The sequence below is a fragment of the Mobula birostris genome, chromosome 7, assembly GCF_030028105.1.
Source record: "Mobula birostris isolate sMobBir1 chromosome 7, sMobBir1.hap1, whole genome shotgun sequence".
Classification (NCBI taxonomy): Eukaryota; Metazoa; Chordata; class Chondrichthyes; order Myliobatiformes; family Myliobatidae; genus Mobula; species Mobula birostris.
The window spans coordinates 24,770,391-24,785,838 of record NC_092376.1 but is presented as its reverse complement, the minus strand read 5'-3'; the positions used below and the strand labels follow the sequence as shown (position 1 = coordinate 24,785,838).

At 41.9% G+C, this 15,448-nt stretch overlaps 1 protein-coding gene across 1 annotated transcript in view; it reads right to left on the bottom strand.

Annotated features, from left to right (window-relative positions):
• Window positions 1-383: 383 nt before the first annotated feature.
• Window positions 384-15,448, bottom strand: part of atp10a (ATPase phospholipid transporting 10A) — a 437,297-nt gene continuing 422,232 nt past the window's right edge. The window contains exon 24 of the mRNA XM_072262735.1: window positions 384-452. Within this exon, the coding sequence (XP_072118836.1) occupies window positions 429-452 (24 nt within the window). The 3' untranslated portion in view covers window positions 384-428. The remainder of the gene's footprint in view (window positions 453-15,448) is intronic.

The window sequence follows — 15,448 nt, the reverse complement described above, 5'->3', positions numbered from 1 at the left end:
TCCAATTGCAGATGGAGGTACAGAGGTCCAGGTTCTACAACTTCTCAATCAGGATTGTGGGAATGATGGTACTAAATGCTGAGCTATAGTCGATGAACATAAAGCATCCTGACATAGGTGGCTATGATGTCCAGGTGGTCTAAACCTGCGTGGAGAGCCACTGAGACTGCATCTGCCTTCGACCTATTGTGGCGATAGGCAGATTGCAATGGGTCCAGATCCTTGCTGAGACAGGAGTTCAGTCTCTTGAAGCATTTCATCACTGTAGATGTGAGTGCTACTGAGCGACAGTCATTAACACAGCTCACGTTATTCTTCTTAGGCACTGGTATAATTGCTACATCACTCTGTTCTTGAGGAACAAGTGACATCAGTCTATGAGTCCAGGGCTTCCTAAAGGTGGTAGGTAGATAAGAAGTCATAGAGGTTCATTTGTCTTCATTAACCAGGGTCTGGAATGTAAAAGCGGAGAGGTTATGGAACAACTTTATAAAACGTTGGCTTGGCCATAGGTGAAGTACTGTTTACATTTCTGGTTGCAACATAATAGGAAAGGTATGATTGTATTGCAGAAGGTGCTGCTGTGGCAAAGTTAATCCAAAATCAAAACAAAACAATTGCCACTAGCCTGCAACTGCCACTGGGTTGCAATACTCAGCTCCAATGAAATGATTGTTCCAAAGAGTCAGATCCTTTATTAGCAGTTAGCAAACACACAATTAAGCATTACTTAGTGATATTAAGTGGTCAGCAAAGATATGACCTCCGCTGGCTCCAAGCTACAAACTTCAATGAAGTAAGCAAGAATATGTAACTTATTCCCCTTTGCTTTCAAGGCACTCCTACTTATGTGACTAATTACCACAATAAACATAATAAACTCACAACACAGAATGCAAAGAGAATAGAGAACAGATAGAGGTGCAGAGGTGATTCATTGGGATGTTGAGGGCAACATGGTAGTGTAGCAATTAGTGTATCACTTTATAGCACAAGCAATCACTGATTGGGGTTCATAAGAACATAAGAACATAAAAAATAGGAGCAGGAGTAGGCTATCCGGCCCATCGAGCCTGCCCTACCATTCAATAAGATCATGGCTGATCTGTCCGTAAACTCAGCTCCATCTACCTGCCTTTCCCCCATAACCCTTAATTCCCCTACTATGTAAAAACCTATCTAACTGTGTCTTAAGTATGTTTAGTGAAGAAGCCTCAATTGCTTCCCTGGGCAGAGAATTCCACAGATTCACCACTCTCTGGGAAAAACAGTTTCTCCTCATCTCAGTCCTAAATTTTCTCCCCTGAATCTTGAGGCAATGTCCCCTAGTTCTAGTCAATTCCCACTTGTGTCTATAAGGGGTTTGTACGTTCTCTCTGTGAACATGTGGGTTTCCTCCATGTGATACAATTTCCTCCCACGTTCCAAAGATGTGTGGTTAAGATTAGTGAATTCTGGGTATGCCATTTTGGCACCAGAAGCATGGCGCCACCTGTGGGCTGCCCAGCACAATTCCCGCCAATTTGACTTGATGCAAACAACCCACTTCACTGTAACCTGCCTCAACAATGACTGCCCAGTTGCACTGATCTCAACAATAATGAAGCGCTTTGAGTGGCTGGCAACGGATTGCATTAAATTCCATCTTTCTGCTACATTGGACCCTTTCCAGTTCACTTATCGCTCACATTGGACAACTGATGATGCTGTATCATATGCACTCCACTCTGTCCTGTCCCACCTGGAAAATGGTGTCTCAACACCCCTCTCAACAACTGGATCTTGGATTTCTTGATGAAAAGGCTGGTCATCTCTTGCTCCATCACACTGAACACCAGCATCCCCCAGAGCTGTGCACGTAGCCCACTGCTGGTCATACGTCATACTGTTGACAGATGACTACATTGCTAGATCCAGTTCAAACTGAATCATCAGGTTTGCTGATGACACAATAGTGGCTGGCATCATCCACAATGACAAAGAGACAGAGTACAGAGAGGAGACAGAGCGGCTGGTAGGATGGCGCACGCACAACCACTGGAGCGTCAATGTGGACAAGGTCGTCTGGTACAGGAACTGCAAAGCATCTGACCACAAGTTTCTTCAAAGGATTGTCAGGACTGCTGGGAGGATCACTGGGGTCTCTCTTCCACCCAATCCATCTGGAGTGCAGTGTATGTGGTAATGAACCCTTCCATCAGTCCATCTCTTTGGTCCTCTACCATCAAGCAAGAGATACCATGGCATTAGGACAAAAATGTCTTGGATGGGAAACAACTTCTTCCCACAGACTGTAAGGTTACTGAACTCCCTGCCACCACCCAGGTCTCATCAGTAATGAAGTGCCGGTAGTGTTATACTGTTTCCTTTTTAATGTGTGTTGTAAATGCTCCTTATTATTTGTTAATTTATTTGTGGAAAGATTACTTTATGAGTTGTGTGTACCGTGTTGTACGCCTTGGTCTGGAGGAACGTTGCTTTGGTTGGCAGTATGTACGTGCATGGATGAATGATAATGAACTGAACTTGAACTTGGTGTTTTGATGTACATGCAACAAATAAAGTTTATTACCTGTGCTGGATTGTTTCAGTAAATAAGGGAGATTAGATAGTCTGGGTTTATTTTCCTTGAAGTGGAGGAGCCTGATGGAGTTAATATATTGATGGGTAAAGATAGTGTGGATAGCAGGAACCTTAACCCCATAGCAAAGATGGCGAAAAACTAAGTGGCATAGGTTTAGGCAAATTGATGGAAGGTTTAATTGGGATCTTAATAAGGTATTTTTCATCCAGAGGGTGGTTGGAAACTGAAGCACGCTGCCTGAGTAGATGGTGGAGTCAGGTGCTCTCACAACGTTTGATTTGTATCTAGATTAACACTTGAATTACCCAGAAGGCAATGCAGCAAGGGCTGGTAGATGTGATTGACGTTGTTGGGTACTTGGTGGTAGGCCAAATAGAATACAGTGGATTCCGGTTAATTGGGACACATCGGGACCAGTACATTTGGGCCCATTTAATTGGCTGCCCCAATTAGCTGAAGTTTTTTGGAAATAGTTAAAAAGACAAACTGGGTAACAATTATCTACTTAAATGAAATACAGAACAAATTAGAATACTACCAATAGTAATACAGTATAGTAAATCTGCGTATTCCTAGTAGTTACTGATGGAGGAATTCATCCAGTGTATGCAAATAACAAAATCAACGCAGACAGCTAGTGCAGATAACGGACTGACTTCATGCTATTGATGATTCCATCCTCCAAATCTTTATTTTCAATACAACATTCAAGATGATTGTTGATTGATACCTTTAATTTTGTTCATAGTTCCTAACTTGTTGAAGTAGTGAACTTGTTTCTTTTTCACTCCCAGCTGTCTCTGGCGTCTCAAAGCCTGAATGCTTGAAACAGCAGCAGTGAGCAAAACAGTTCAGAACTGTCTTACTGCTTATTTTTCGCCAACTGTCAGTAACAAAAAAAAATCACCGTTTTTGACCACAAGCACATGTAACTGATGCTGTTTAAAAACTGTTTGCTTTAGAAATGGTGCAGCATCTAATGGACACACAGTGCGTGCAACTGATGCTAGTTAGAATCTGTTCAGCAAGTATGCTGGCACAATTCAGTGGCATAGTGTCCCAATAAACAAAGGAAATCCCGGCTATTTTGTCAACTAGTTTTTGTTCTTTAAGAGTTGTCCCAAATAAGCAGCTACCCCAATTAACTGATGTCCCAATTAACTGGAATTCACTATATTCTATGCTCTCTGACTCATAACATGCAGAGTCAGGATCCCATCATTGTGCTGCTAAAATTAATTCTTCCTCTCAAACTCCACCTTCATTCCTAAGGCCGCCAGCCTTTAGGTGTTTTAGATCTTCTCAGGTTTGGAGATGTGGAACAATTGGACAACCTCAACGAGAATATAGTTGAAGGCAAACGTGAAACAGGCTGTTGGATAATCATCTTTTGTTGCTTATCAAGATCAGATTAACTTTATTTGTCACATGTACATCGAAGCATACAGTGAACTGCATCAGCCGTGCCAAATCAAATTAGCAAGGATTGTGCTGGGCAGCCAGCAAGTGGTGCCACCCTTCCAGTGCCAGCATCGTATAGCTACATCTTACTAAACTTAAGCATATTGTCGTTTGGAATGTGGGAGGAAACTGAAACATCCAGGGGAAACCCAGACAGTCATGGGGAGAATGTACAAACTCCTTAGAGACAACAGTGAGAATTGAACCCTAATCTTATTGCCGTAAAACATTATGCCGAAAAATCACGAAACAACACACAAAAAGTGCTGGAGGAACTCAGCAGGTCAAGCAGCATCTATAGAAAGGATAAAAGTCGACGATTTGGGCCAGGACCCTTCAGCAGGACTGGAGGGAAGAAAGATGAGGAGTAGATTTAAAAGGTGGGGGGGGGGGTGGAGGAAGAAACACGAGGTGATAGGCGAAACCAAGAGGGGGAGGGGTGAAGTAAAGAGCTTAGAAGTAGATTGGTCAAAGTGATACAGGGCTGGAGAAGGGGGAATCTAATAGAGGAGGACAAAAAGCCATGGAAGAAAGAAAACAGGGGAGGAGCACCAGAGGGAGGCGATGGCAGGTAAGGAGATAAGATGAGAAAGGGAAAAGGAAATGAGGAATGGTGAAGTTGGGGTGGGGGGTGGGGGAGGCCAGTACCGTAAGTTCAAGAAATCGATGCTCATGCCTTCAGGTTGGAGGCTACCCAGACGGAGTATAAGGTTTTGTTTCTCCAACCTCATCGCAGTAGTAGGGGTGCCCATCGATTGACATATCGGAATGGGAATGGAAAATTGAATTAAAATGTGTGGCCACTAGGAAACCCTGCTTCTCCTGGTGGACGGAGGATAGGTGTTGGGCAAAGGAGTCTCCCAATCTACGTTGGATCTCGCTGATATACAGGAGGCCACACCGGGAGCCCAACTATGATCCCAACAAACTCTGCTGTACTCTTTCCCATGCCTGACCTGCTGAGTTCCTCCATCATCTTGTGTGTGTTGCTTGGATTTCCAGCATCTGCAGATTTTCTCTTGTTCGTGTTTGGATGCTAACCATCACATCACTGTGCTGCTCAACTCCAACATCAGCAGCATCCTCTTTAAGTAGAATTTATTTGAAAAAGTTAGTTTTGTTTTGCTGTGGACACAAAGTTTATCCTTCTCCTCATATGATCCAACAGAAGCGAATTTAAGATTTACATTTAAGGTGAGTCCTGATGAAGGACCTCAGCCCAAAACGTCGATTTTTATTCCTCTCCATAGATGCCGCCTGACCTGCTGAGCTTATCCAATATTTTACGTGTGTTACTTTGAATTTCCAGCATCTGCAGAATTTCTTGTGTTCAAGATTTCCATTGTTCTGTCAGTTTCTGCTCTTGTCATGAACGCTGGGTAAAACTGTTCTTATATTTAGACAGCAGAGGGCTCCTTTGCTCTTCCTGAAACAATACATTACACAACAGGCTGTATTTCTTGGTGCTGACTGTACGAGACTCCTACAGACAGTCGCAGGATAGGGGCATGGTAACATCAGCAGGAGGCTCTTGACAAACTTGGGAATAATTATGGAAAATATAATTATTCACTCTATAAAGTTAATGATTTCTTTGAATCGTGGTGCCTTTGATAGAAAATGTTCTGAAGCCATTTCCTAAAACCTTTAACGCATGGCACGTGATACAAGCTGGGGTGATTTCTGATCAAATGAGCAGCAAACATATTTAGATTTTACTTTCAAGAATGAAACACAAATGTAAGGACATCACACAATGCTTGAAGAGAACCCAGGATATGCCCTGTTCTCTTTGCTTCCTCAGGAACGAGGAACAGAAGCCTGCAGGCACACATTAAATGAATCAGGACCAGCTTCTTCCCCTCTGCCATCTGATTTCTAAATGAGCATTGAACCCATGAATACTACCTTACTACTTTTAAAATTTTATTTTATTTTAACCTTAATACACAGATTTCCCCCCATTATAATGTATTGCATTGTACTGCTACAGCAGACACCAAATTTCATGACACATGCTGGTGATATTAAACCTGATTCCGATTCTGTTTATGTAATATTAGGATTGTTCTTTTCATTAACTCTTCATTGACTCTAGTCAAGTCAATAACAGAGACTACATGGTAACATTGCCACAGCCAGGTAAAAGCACTTATTTACCACACAGTGAACTTATTTACTTTTTCTTCTCATCTGTTCTGTCTACACAGTCAACATTTCTGCTGCAAATGCAAAAAGAAAAACCAGGAGTACAATACAATGGTTGTGAAGATTTTTTTTTGGATTCTCTCGCTTGATGTAACCATGTCAGCACTGCAATGGGAACTATTCAAACAACAGGAATTCTGCAGATGCTGGAAACTCAAGCAACACACATCAAAGTTGCTGGTGAACGCAGCAGGCCAGGCAGCATCTCTAGGAAGAGGTACAGTCGACGTTTCAAGCCGAGACCCAGGGTCGACTGTACCTCTTCCTAGAGATGCTGCCTGGCCTGCTGCGTTCACCAGCAACTTTGATGTGTGTTGAGTGGGAATTATTGTCATGATGCCTTGGCAGAAATATCTTTAATGGTTTTTGAAACTTCTTAATATTTATAGTAATCCACCAGTGATCACTTTTACTCCAATACAGACTAGTTTCTTAAACTTATTGCTCTAGTCTGTATACAGTCTGCCTGTATACAGAAAGGTGCTCCAAAAAAGGCTAGTAAGATCATGAAGCTTCCCACTCACCCTGTTCATGGACTGTTTGTCCCACTCCCATGAGTGAGGTTGCTATGGAGCATCCATGACAGGACCACCAGACTCAAAAACAGTTACTTTGCCCAAGCAGTCAGGCTGATCAACACCTCCCCCCAACTAATCCACCCCTCCACCACTACTTTATCATTTCCTGTCAGTCAGCTTTTGTACAGACACTCCTTTATCTATCACTTTATAGATATACAATCAATCTATGTACGTAAGCTATTATATGTATTTATATTTATCATTTTTTTTCCTATTATTGTGTTCTTCACCTTATCTTTTTTTTTGTGCTGCATCAGATCCAGAGTAACAATTATTTTGTTCTCCTTTACACTTGTGTACGGGAAATGACATTACACAATTTTGAATCTCGAATCTTGATCCTTTGTTTTTACTCATTTATCTGTCTACTTTTAATCCAATTATTTTACCTCTTTCCTTCTGTCCTTCCTTATATCTGATCTGGCTCTAATTCAATTCCTACTCTTGCAATTTCGCTGTTTTGACCTTAAAGAGATATATTGCTTCCCACCAACCACCCCCCACCCCCCAACTTTGTTCACCAAGATCCCAGATGCTTTTTTGACCTCATATCAGCTCATGTTTTCAGCACATTTTATGAGTTTAAGGGTGAAAGAAAATAATATCTACCCAACAAGTTGCTCAGAGGGATGACGGTTCCCCCAGATGCTGGGCTGTTTTGATAATTTTCTTCATGGTGAATACATCAGCAAGTAATGTATTTAGCCATCAAGTCCTTTACACCTGTGTACTGGAAATGACATTAAACAATCTTCAATCTTCAATCTTGAGATTAAGATGTTTCAGATCCTTTCTGTTCACCTGATATGTTTCTTTGGAAATTTAAGCAAAGCTCAAAGTAAATTTATTATCAATGTATGTGTGTCACCATATATTACCCTGAGATTCATTTTCTTGCAGGCATTCACAGTTGAACAATGAACTACATTAGAATCAATGAAAAGTTACAAAATAAGCAATTAAAATCTTAACCTGTTGACACCAAAATATATAATTTAAAAATCTTAACCCTGTTAATAATTATAGAGATTGCAGTTTCATAAAAACAGACTTATTTAATTCCAAAGAGAAATGGACAGAAAGTTGGTATAGATTGCAGATCAAGACTGAAAACACAACTGTGAGTGTGATTCCTCCAGCCTAGATATTTTTGTCTGGTCGCCAAGTGCAGCTGAGATGTTTGTTTAAATTTGACATTTAATTTATTATCGTATTTTGTGAGACAAAAAAAATTGTAGAACAAAAAGTAGGTTTACAGAATGAAGGACTTAAAAATTAGGTCAGCATTATAGTAACATCTCTCAATTTTTCCCCAAAGAATGCAGTGAGCGGAGGTGAGTAATCAATCTCCGTAATTTACGGCAGTGCTTCGCCATTTATAAATGCTATAAAAATATATCTTGTGGTTGGTAATGAGGAGGAAAACCTGGGAATGCAGAAGCATATAAATGGTCTGATTACTTGGCCGGATAAGTGGTAAATGGAATTTAATCCAGAGAAGCATGAGGTAATGTTCTTGGACAGATGCAATATGGCTGAAGATTTGAGTGATGTAGAAGAACAGAGCAATTTTGGAGTGTTTGGTTACAGATCCAGGAAACCAGGACAGTTCGTAATCAGTAAGGATCAGCAGCTACACCTCTGCCACAATTATCCACGGCCCTGCTGTCCCATAGGTTGCATCCTCATCCCTCTTCCCTACTCCCTGTACATTCGCAGTGCTGTAACTCCATCAGCAAGTTTGACACCACCATCATGAGCCAATTTCAAATTCAGAATTCAGATCACGTTTAATATCACAGCATATGTCATGAAATTTGTTATAAGACAGCAGTATATTGCAATACGTAAGAAGTATATATATAAAAAAGCACAATATATACAAAAATAGTGAGGCAGTGTTCATGGCTTTATTGTCCATTAAGAAATCTGATGGCAAAGAAGAAGTTATTCCGTTTGCCTTCTCAATAACCTGTTGTACCTGCAAGCCAGCTTTTTGCGATTCATGAGCAAGCACTCCCAAGTCCCTCTGCACAACAGCATGCTGCAATTTTTCACCATTTAAGTAATAATCTGCTCTTCTATTATTTCTTCCAAAGTGGATGATCTCGCATTTACTAACGTTGTATTTCATCTGCCAGACCTTGGCCCACTCACTTAACCTATTTACATCCCTCTGCAGACTCTCCACATCCTCTGTACAATTTGCTTTTCCACTTGGTTTAGTGTCATCAGCAAATTTTGCTACACTACACTCAGTCCCTCCTTCCAAATCATCAGCGTAAATGGTAAACAGCTGCGGGCCCAGCACCGACCCCTGCGGCACCCCACTCACCACAGACTGCCAACCAGAGAAACACCCATTAATACAAATCCCTGCCTTCTATTGGTTAATCAATCCACTATCCATGCCAATACACTACCTCGGACTCCATGCATCCATACCCTAATTATAAGTCTCTTCTGCGGCACCTTATCGAACGCGTTCTGGAAATCCAAGTATACGACATCCACCTGTTCCCCTCTATCTACTGCACTCATTATGTCCTCAAAGAACTCCAGTAAGTTTGTCAAACAGGACCTGCCCTTTCTGAATCCATGCTGCGTCTGTCTAATGGAACCACTCCTTTCTAAATGTTTTGCTATTTCTTCCTTAATGACAGCCTCAAGCATTTTCCCGACTACAGATGTTAAGCTAACTGGCCTGTAGTTGCCTGTCTTTTGCCTACATCCTTTTTTAAAAAGTGGCGTGACATTTGCAGTCTTCCAATCTGCTGGGACCTGCCCAGAGTCTAGAGAGTTTTGATAAATGATTACCGACGCATCTACTATAACCTCCGCCAATTCCTTCAGCACCCTGGGATGCATCCCATCAGGACCAGGGGACTTATCTACCTTCAGGCCCTCTAGTTTGCTCATCAATATCTCTTTAGTAACAGTGATTTTATCGAGGTCCTCACCTCCTATTTCGTCCATAACCTCCTTCTTTGGCATATTAGACATGTCCTCCATCGTGAAGACCGACACAAAATAGTCATTCAAGGCCTCAGCCATTTCCTTATCACTCAATATCAATTTCCCCTTCTCGTCTTCCAAGGGACCTACGTTGACTTTAGCCACCCTCTTCCGCTTTATATACTTATAAAAACTTTTGCTATCTGTTTTTATATTTTCTGCTAATTTACTTTCATACTCTATCTTCCCTTTCCTTATTTCTTATTTAGTTCTTCTCTGTTGCTTTTTAAAGTTTTCTCAATCATCCAGTCTCCCACTACTCTTTGCAACTTTGTACACATGAGCTTTTAATTTGATACTATCTTTTATTTCCTTAGTTATCCAAGGCTGGCTCTCCCCACACTTACTGTCCTTACTTTTGACTGGAATATACTTTTGTTGAGCACTGTGAAAAATCTCTTTGAAAGTATTCCACTGTTCCTCAACTGTCCTAATCCTGTGCTCCCAATCCACATTAGCCAACTCCTCCCTCATCCTGTTGTAGTCTCCCTTGTTCAAGCATAACACACTAGTTTTAGATCTAACTATTTCATCCTCCATCTGAATGCAAAATTCAATCATATTATGATCACTCTTTCCAAGAGGATCCCTGACTACACGATCATTAATCTTACCTGTCTCATTGCACAGGACTAAATCTAAGATAGTATTTTCCCTTGTAGGTTCACTAACATGCTGCTCAAGAAAGCCATCACAGATGCATTCTATGATGTCCTCCTCAAGACTTCCTTGACCAACCTGATTCACCCAATCTATGTGGAAGTTAAAATCTCCCACGACAACTGCTGTTCCATTCTTACAGGCCTCAGTTATTTCTTGGCTAATCGCCTCTGCCACTGCGATATTTTTATTAGGTGGCCTATAGACAATTCCCACCAGTGATTTTTTTCCCTTTGCTATTCTTAATCTCTACCCAGATGGACTCAACACTCTGCTCCATAGATCTTATGTCGTCTCTCACAATCACCCTGATCTCATCCCTAATTAAGAGCGCCACCCCACCTCCTCTGCCTTCCTGTCTATCTTTCCGTATTACCTGATACCCTTAGATATATAATTCCCAGTCATCTCCATCTTGCAACCAGGCTTCTGTAATTGTCACTAAATCATATGCCTTGGATCATGGCTGATCCTTTTTCTCTCTCCTCTTCAACCCTATTTCCTGGCCTTCTCCCCCATAACCTTTGATGCCATGTCCAATCAAGAACCTATCAATCTCTGCCTTAAATACACCCGACGACCTGGCCTGCACAGCTGCACGTGGCAACAAATTCCACAAATTCACCACCCTCTGGCTAAAGAAATTTCTCTGCATCTCTGTTTTGATTAGATGCCCCTCTATGCTGAGGCTGTACCCTCTTGTCCTAGACTCTCCCACCATGGGAAACATCCTTTCCACATCTACTCTGTCTAGGCCTTTCAACATTTGAAAGATTTCAATGAGATCCCCCCTCCCCCTCCCATCCTTCTGAATTCCAGTGAGTGCAGACCCAGAGCTATCAAACATTCCTCGTATGATAACCATTTCATTCCTGGAATCAGCCTTGTGAACCTCCTCTGGACCCTCTCCAATGCCAGCACATCTTTTCTAAGATGAGGGGCCCAAAACTGTTCACAATACTCAAGGTGAGGCCTCACCAGTGCCTTATAAAGCCTCAGCATCACATCCCTGCTCTTGTATTCTGGACCTCTTGAAATTAAGGCTAACATTGCATTTGCCTTCCTCACAACCAGCTCAACTTGCAAATTAACCTTTAGAGTATTCTGTAAAAGGACAAGCAAGTCCCTTTGCATCTCAGATTTTTAGATTTTCTCCCCGCTTAGAAAATAGTCTGCACATTTATTTCTACTACCAAAGTGCATGACCATGCATTTTCCAACATTATAATTCATTTGCCACTTTCTTACCCATTCTTCTAATCTGTCTAAGTCCTTCTGCATCCTGTCCCTTTCCTCAAATCTACCTGCCCTTCCACCAACCTTTGTATCATCTGTAAACTTGGCAACAAAGCCATCTATTTCATCATCTATATCATTTAAGTACAGCATAAATAGAAGTAGTCCCAACACCGACCCCTGCGGAACACCACTAGCCACTGGCAGCCAATCAGAAAAGGATTCTTTTATTCCCACTCACTGCCTTCTTCCAATTAGCCAATGCTCTAATTATGCTAGTAACTTTCCTTTAGTACCATGGGCTCTTAACTTGGTAAGCAGCCTCATGTGTGGCACCTTGTTAAAGGCCTGAAAGTCCAAATATACAACATCCACTGCATCCCTTTTATCTATCCTACTTGTAAGCTCAAAGAATTCCAACAGGTTCGTCAGGCAGGATTTTCCCTTAAGGAAACCATGCTGACTTTGCCCTATCTTGTCCTGTGTCACCAAGTACTCCATCACCTCATCCTTAAAAATTGACTATAACATCTTCCCAACCACTGGCCTATAATTTCCTTTCTGCTGCCTTCCTCCTGTTGCAGTCCTCTGGAACCGTGCCAGAGTCCAATGATTTTTGAAAGATCTTTGCTAATGCCACCACAATCTTTAACACTACCTCTTCTAGAACCCTAGGGTGCAGTTCAGGTGCATGAAATTCTTTGAAAAGTGGAGTTTTGCAGTAAATTATATAAAATTCTTTGCAAAGGAAGTTGGAATGAGTTGTATAAATTTCTTTGCAAATGAAGTTGCAGGAGATTTATTTAATTCATTGACAAAAATAGACATCAGGAGGGTGCATCAAATTCTCTGCAAAGGGGAAATTGAAGGGAGGTTGATAAAATTCATTAAAAAGAGGGTGTTGCAGTGCAGCGCATAAAATTCCTTGGAGAGAAGAGGTTGCAGATACAGAAGTTAGAAGCAGATATGAGAGGATGATGGGCAGAGGGAATCAGATGGTGAATGGGTTAGGACAGGTAGCCCAGGGGAGAAGAAACCCAGGTGGGCAGACGTGTGGGCAGTCAGAAGTAGGAAAGATGAACAAAGGGAGAGAGAGCACAGGTGGACTGTTAGCAGGGGGAGAAGGACACAGGGAATGTGAGTTACATGAAACTGCAACAGTCTATGTTCATACAAATAGGTTCCAGGCTAAAACAGTGGACAATGAGGTGCTGTTTTTCTTGTCTGCATTTCACTTCACCATGGCAGTGGAGAGGCTGAGGACAGCCAGGTGATGATGGGAATAGAAAGGAGGGAAGAAATGACATGAAAACAGAAGCTTAAGATAGTCATTGCAGGAAAAATATAATGGTTGCCTAGTCTACACTTATTCTCCCTGACGTAGGGGTTGCATCATTGAGAGCACTGATTGAGATGGTTGAAGTTGGAGGAGGCACACTCAGCTGGAAAGGCTTTTTAATTGGTTGGTGGTGAGAGAGGAGGTGTAGGGACAAGTGTTGCACTTCCTATAGTTGCAGGAAGACTGTTGAAGGTGGGTAGGAAGGATGAGTGGACCAAGGGGCTACAGAGAGAGTTGTCCCTGTGGAAAGCAGAAAGAAGGGGTGAGGGAGGGGAAGATATGACTGGTAGTGAGATCCTGTTGGAGCTGTTGGGAATGACCAAGGATGTTATGCCAGACACAGAAGGTAGTGGAGTGGAAGGTGAGGACCTGGGGAACTCGATCTCTGTTCTTTAGGGTGCAAGAAGAGCAAGAGCAGATGCCTGGGAAATGATGGAAGTGCATTCAAGGGCTCATTTGGAATCAGAATCAGATTTAATATAACTGGCATATGTCATAAACTTTTAATTTTATGACAACAGTACACTGCAATATATAACAATAAAATTGTAATTACAAATAAGAAATATTTGTGTAAAAATAAATTAAATAAGTAATGCAAAAAGAGAGGAAAAATAGTGAGATAATGTTCATGTATTCATGGTCTATTCAGAAATCTGATGGTGGAGGAGATGAAGCTGTTGCTGTAATGTTGAGTGTGTGTCTTCAGGCTTCTATACCTCCTCCTTGATAGCAATGAGAAGAGGGCACATCCTGGGTCATCGAGGTCATTAATAATGGATGCCACTTTTTTGAGGCATTGCTTTTTGAAGATGTCTAGATGCTGGGGAGGCTGGCTGAGTTGACAACTTCCTACAGCTTTTTCCAATCCTATGCTTGGCTCCTCCATACCAGACTGTGATGCAACAGTAACAGTGCTCTCCACTGTACGTCTGTAGAAACCTGCGAGCGTTTTTGGCGACATACCAAATCTCCTCAAACTCCTAACGAAATATAGCCACTGTCATAGCTTCTTTGTAATTGCATCTATGTATTGGGCGCAGGATAGATCCTCAGAGATGCTGACATCCAGGAACTTGAAATTTATCACTTTTTCCACTGCTGACCCCTTGATAAGGACTAGTGTGTATTCCCTCAACTTCCCTTTTCTGAAGTCCACAATCAATTCCTTGATCTTATTAACATTCAGCGCAAGGCTGATGTTGCCACACCACTCAACCAGCTGATCTATCTTGCTCCTGCGCGTCTCCTCATCATCATCTGAATTTCTGTTAACAATAGTTGTATCATCAGTAAATTTATGGAAGCCATTTGACCTATGCCAAGCCACACAGTTGTGGGTGTAAAGAGAGTAAGCATGTATCCTTAAAATCCACCACTGTTGATTGTTAGCAAGAAGGAGATGTTAATTCTGATCAGCACAGATGATGGTCTCCCAGTGAAGAAGCCAAGGAGCCAGTTATAGAGGGAAGTATAGAGGCCCAGGTTTTGGAGCCTGTTGATTGGAACTGAGGGTATGATTGTGTTGAACACTGAGCCGTAATCATTAAACAATGGTCTGATATACTATAGGTATTACTATTGTCCAAGGCTGAGTGGAGAGCCAGTGAGATTGCATCCACTGTAGACCTATTGTGACAACAGGCAAATTGCAGTGGGACAATGTCTTGCTTAAGCAGGAGTTGATTCTAACCATTGTCAAACTCTCAAAGCACATCATCGTAGTAGATGTGAGTGTCTCTGGACAATAGTCATTGAGGCAACTCACCCTACTCTTCCTGGGCACAGATATGACTGTCAGGTGGAACCCCCAATCACAGCAGTGAGGAATTGGAGATGTCCTTGAATACTCCCACCATTTGGTTCAACTATGGTAGAGGGGAAGTCACATTGTCTTATAAAGGAGGGCAGTTTCGAAGTCCTGAAATGGAAAGCTTCATTTGGAGAACCAAAGGAGTGGAAGCAGAGAAAATGATTGAAAGAGGTTAGGGAGATTGGGTGGGAGGCGATGTTATTGAGGTAGCGTGGGAGTCAGTAAGTTTATAATAAATGACAATAGATCGTTATTCTCCTGAGATGGAGACAGAGAGATTCCGAAAAGGGAGTGAGTTGTCAGAAGTGGTTCAAGTGACATTGAGAGCAGGGTGGAAGTTGGTAGTAAAAGTGATAAAATTGACAACTTCCACATGAGTACAGGAATAGCACCAATGCAGTTGTAAATGTAGCAGAGACAGAGTTGGGGCGATTTGGAGCAAGGACTGTTTCATGAAGCCGGCAACAGAACAGGTGTCACTGAGGCCCACGTGAGCGCCTATGGCTACACATCTAATTTTTAGGAAGTGAGATGAGATAAGTTCAGAGAGG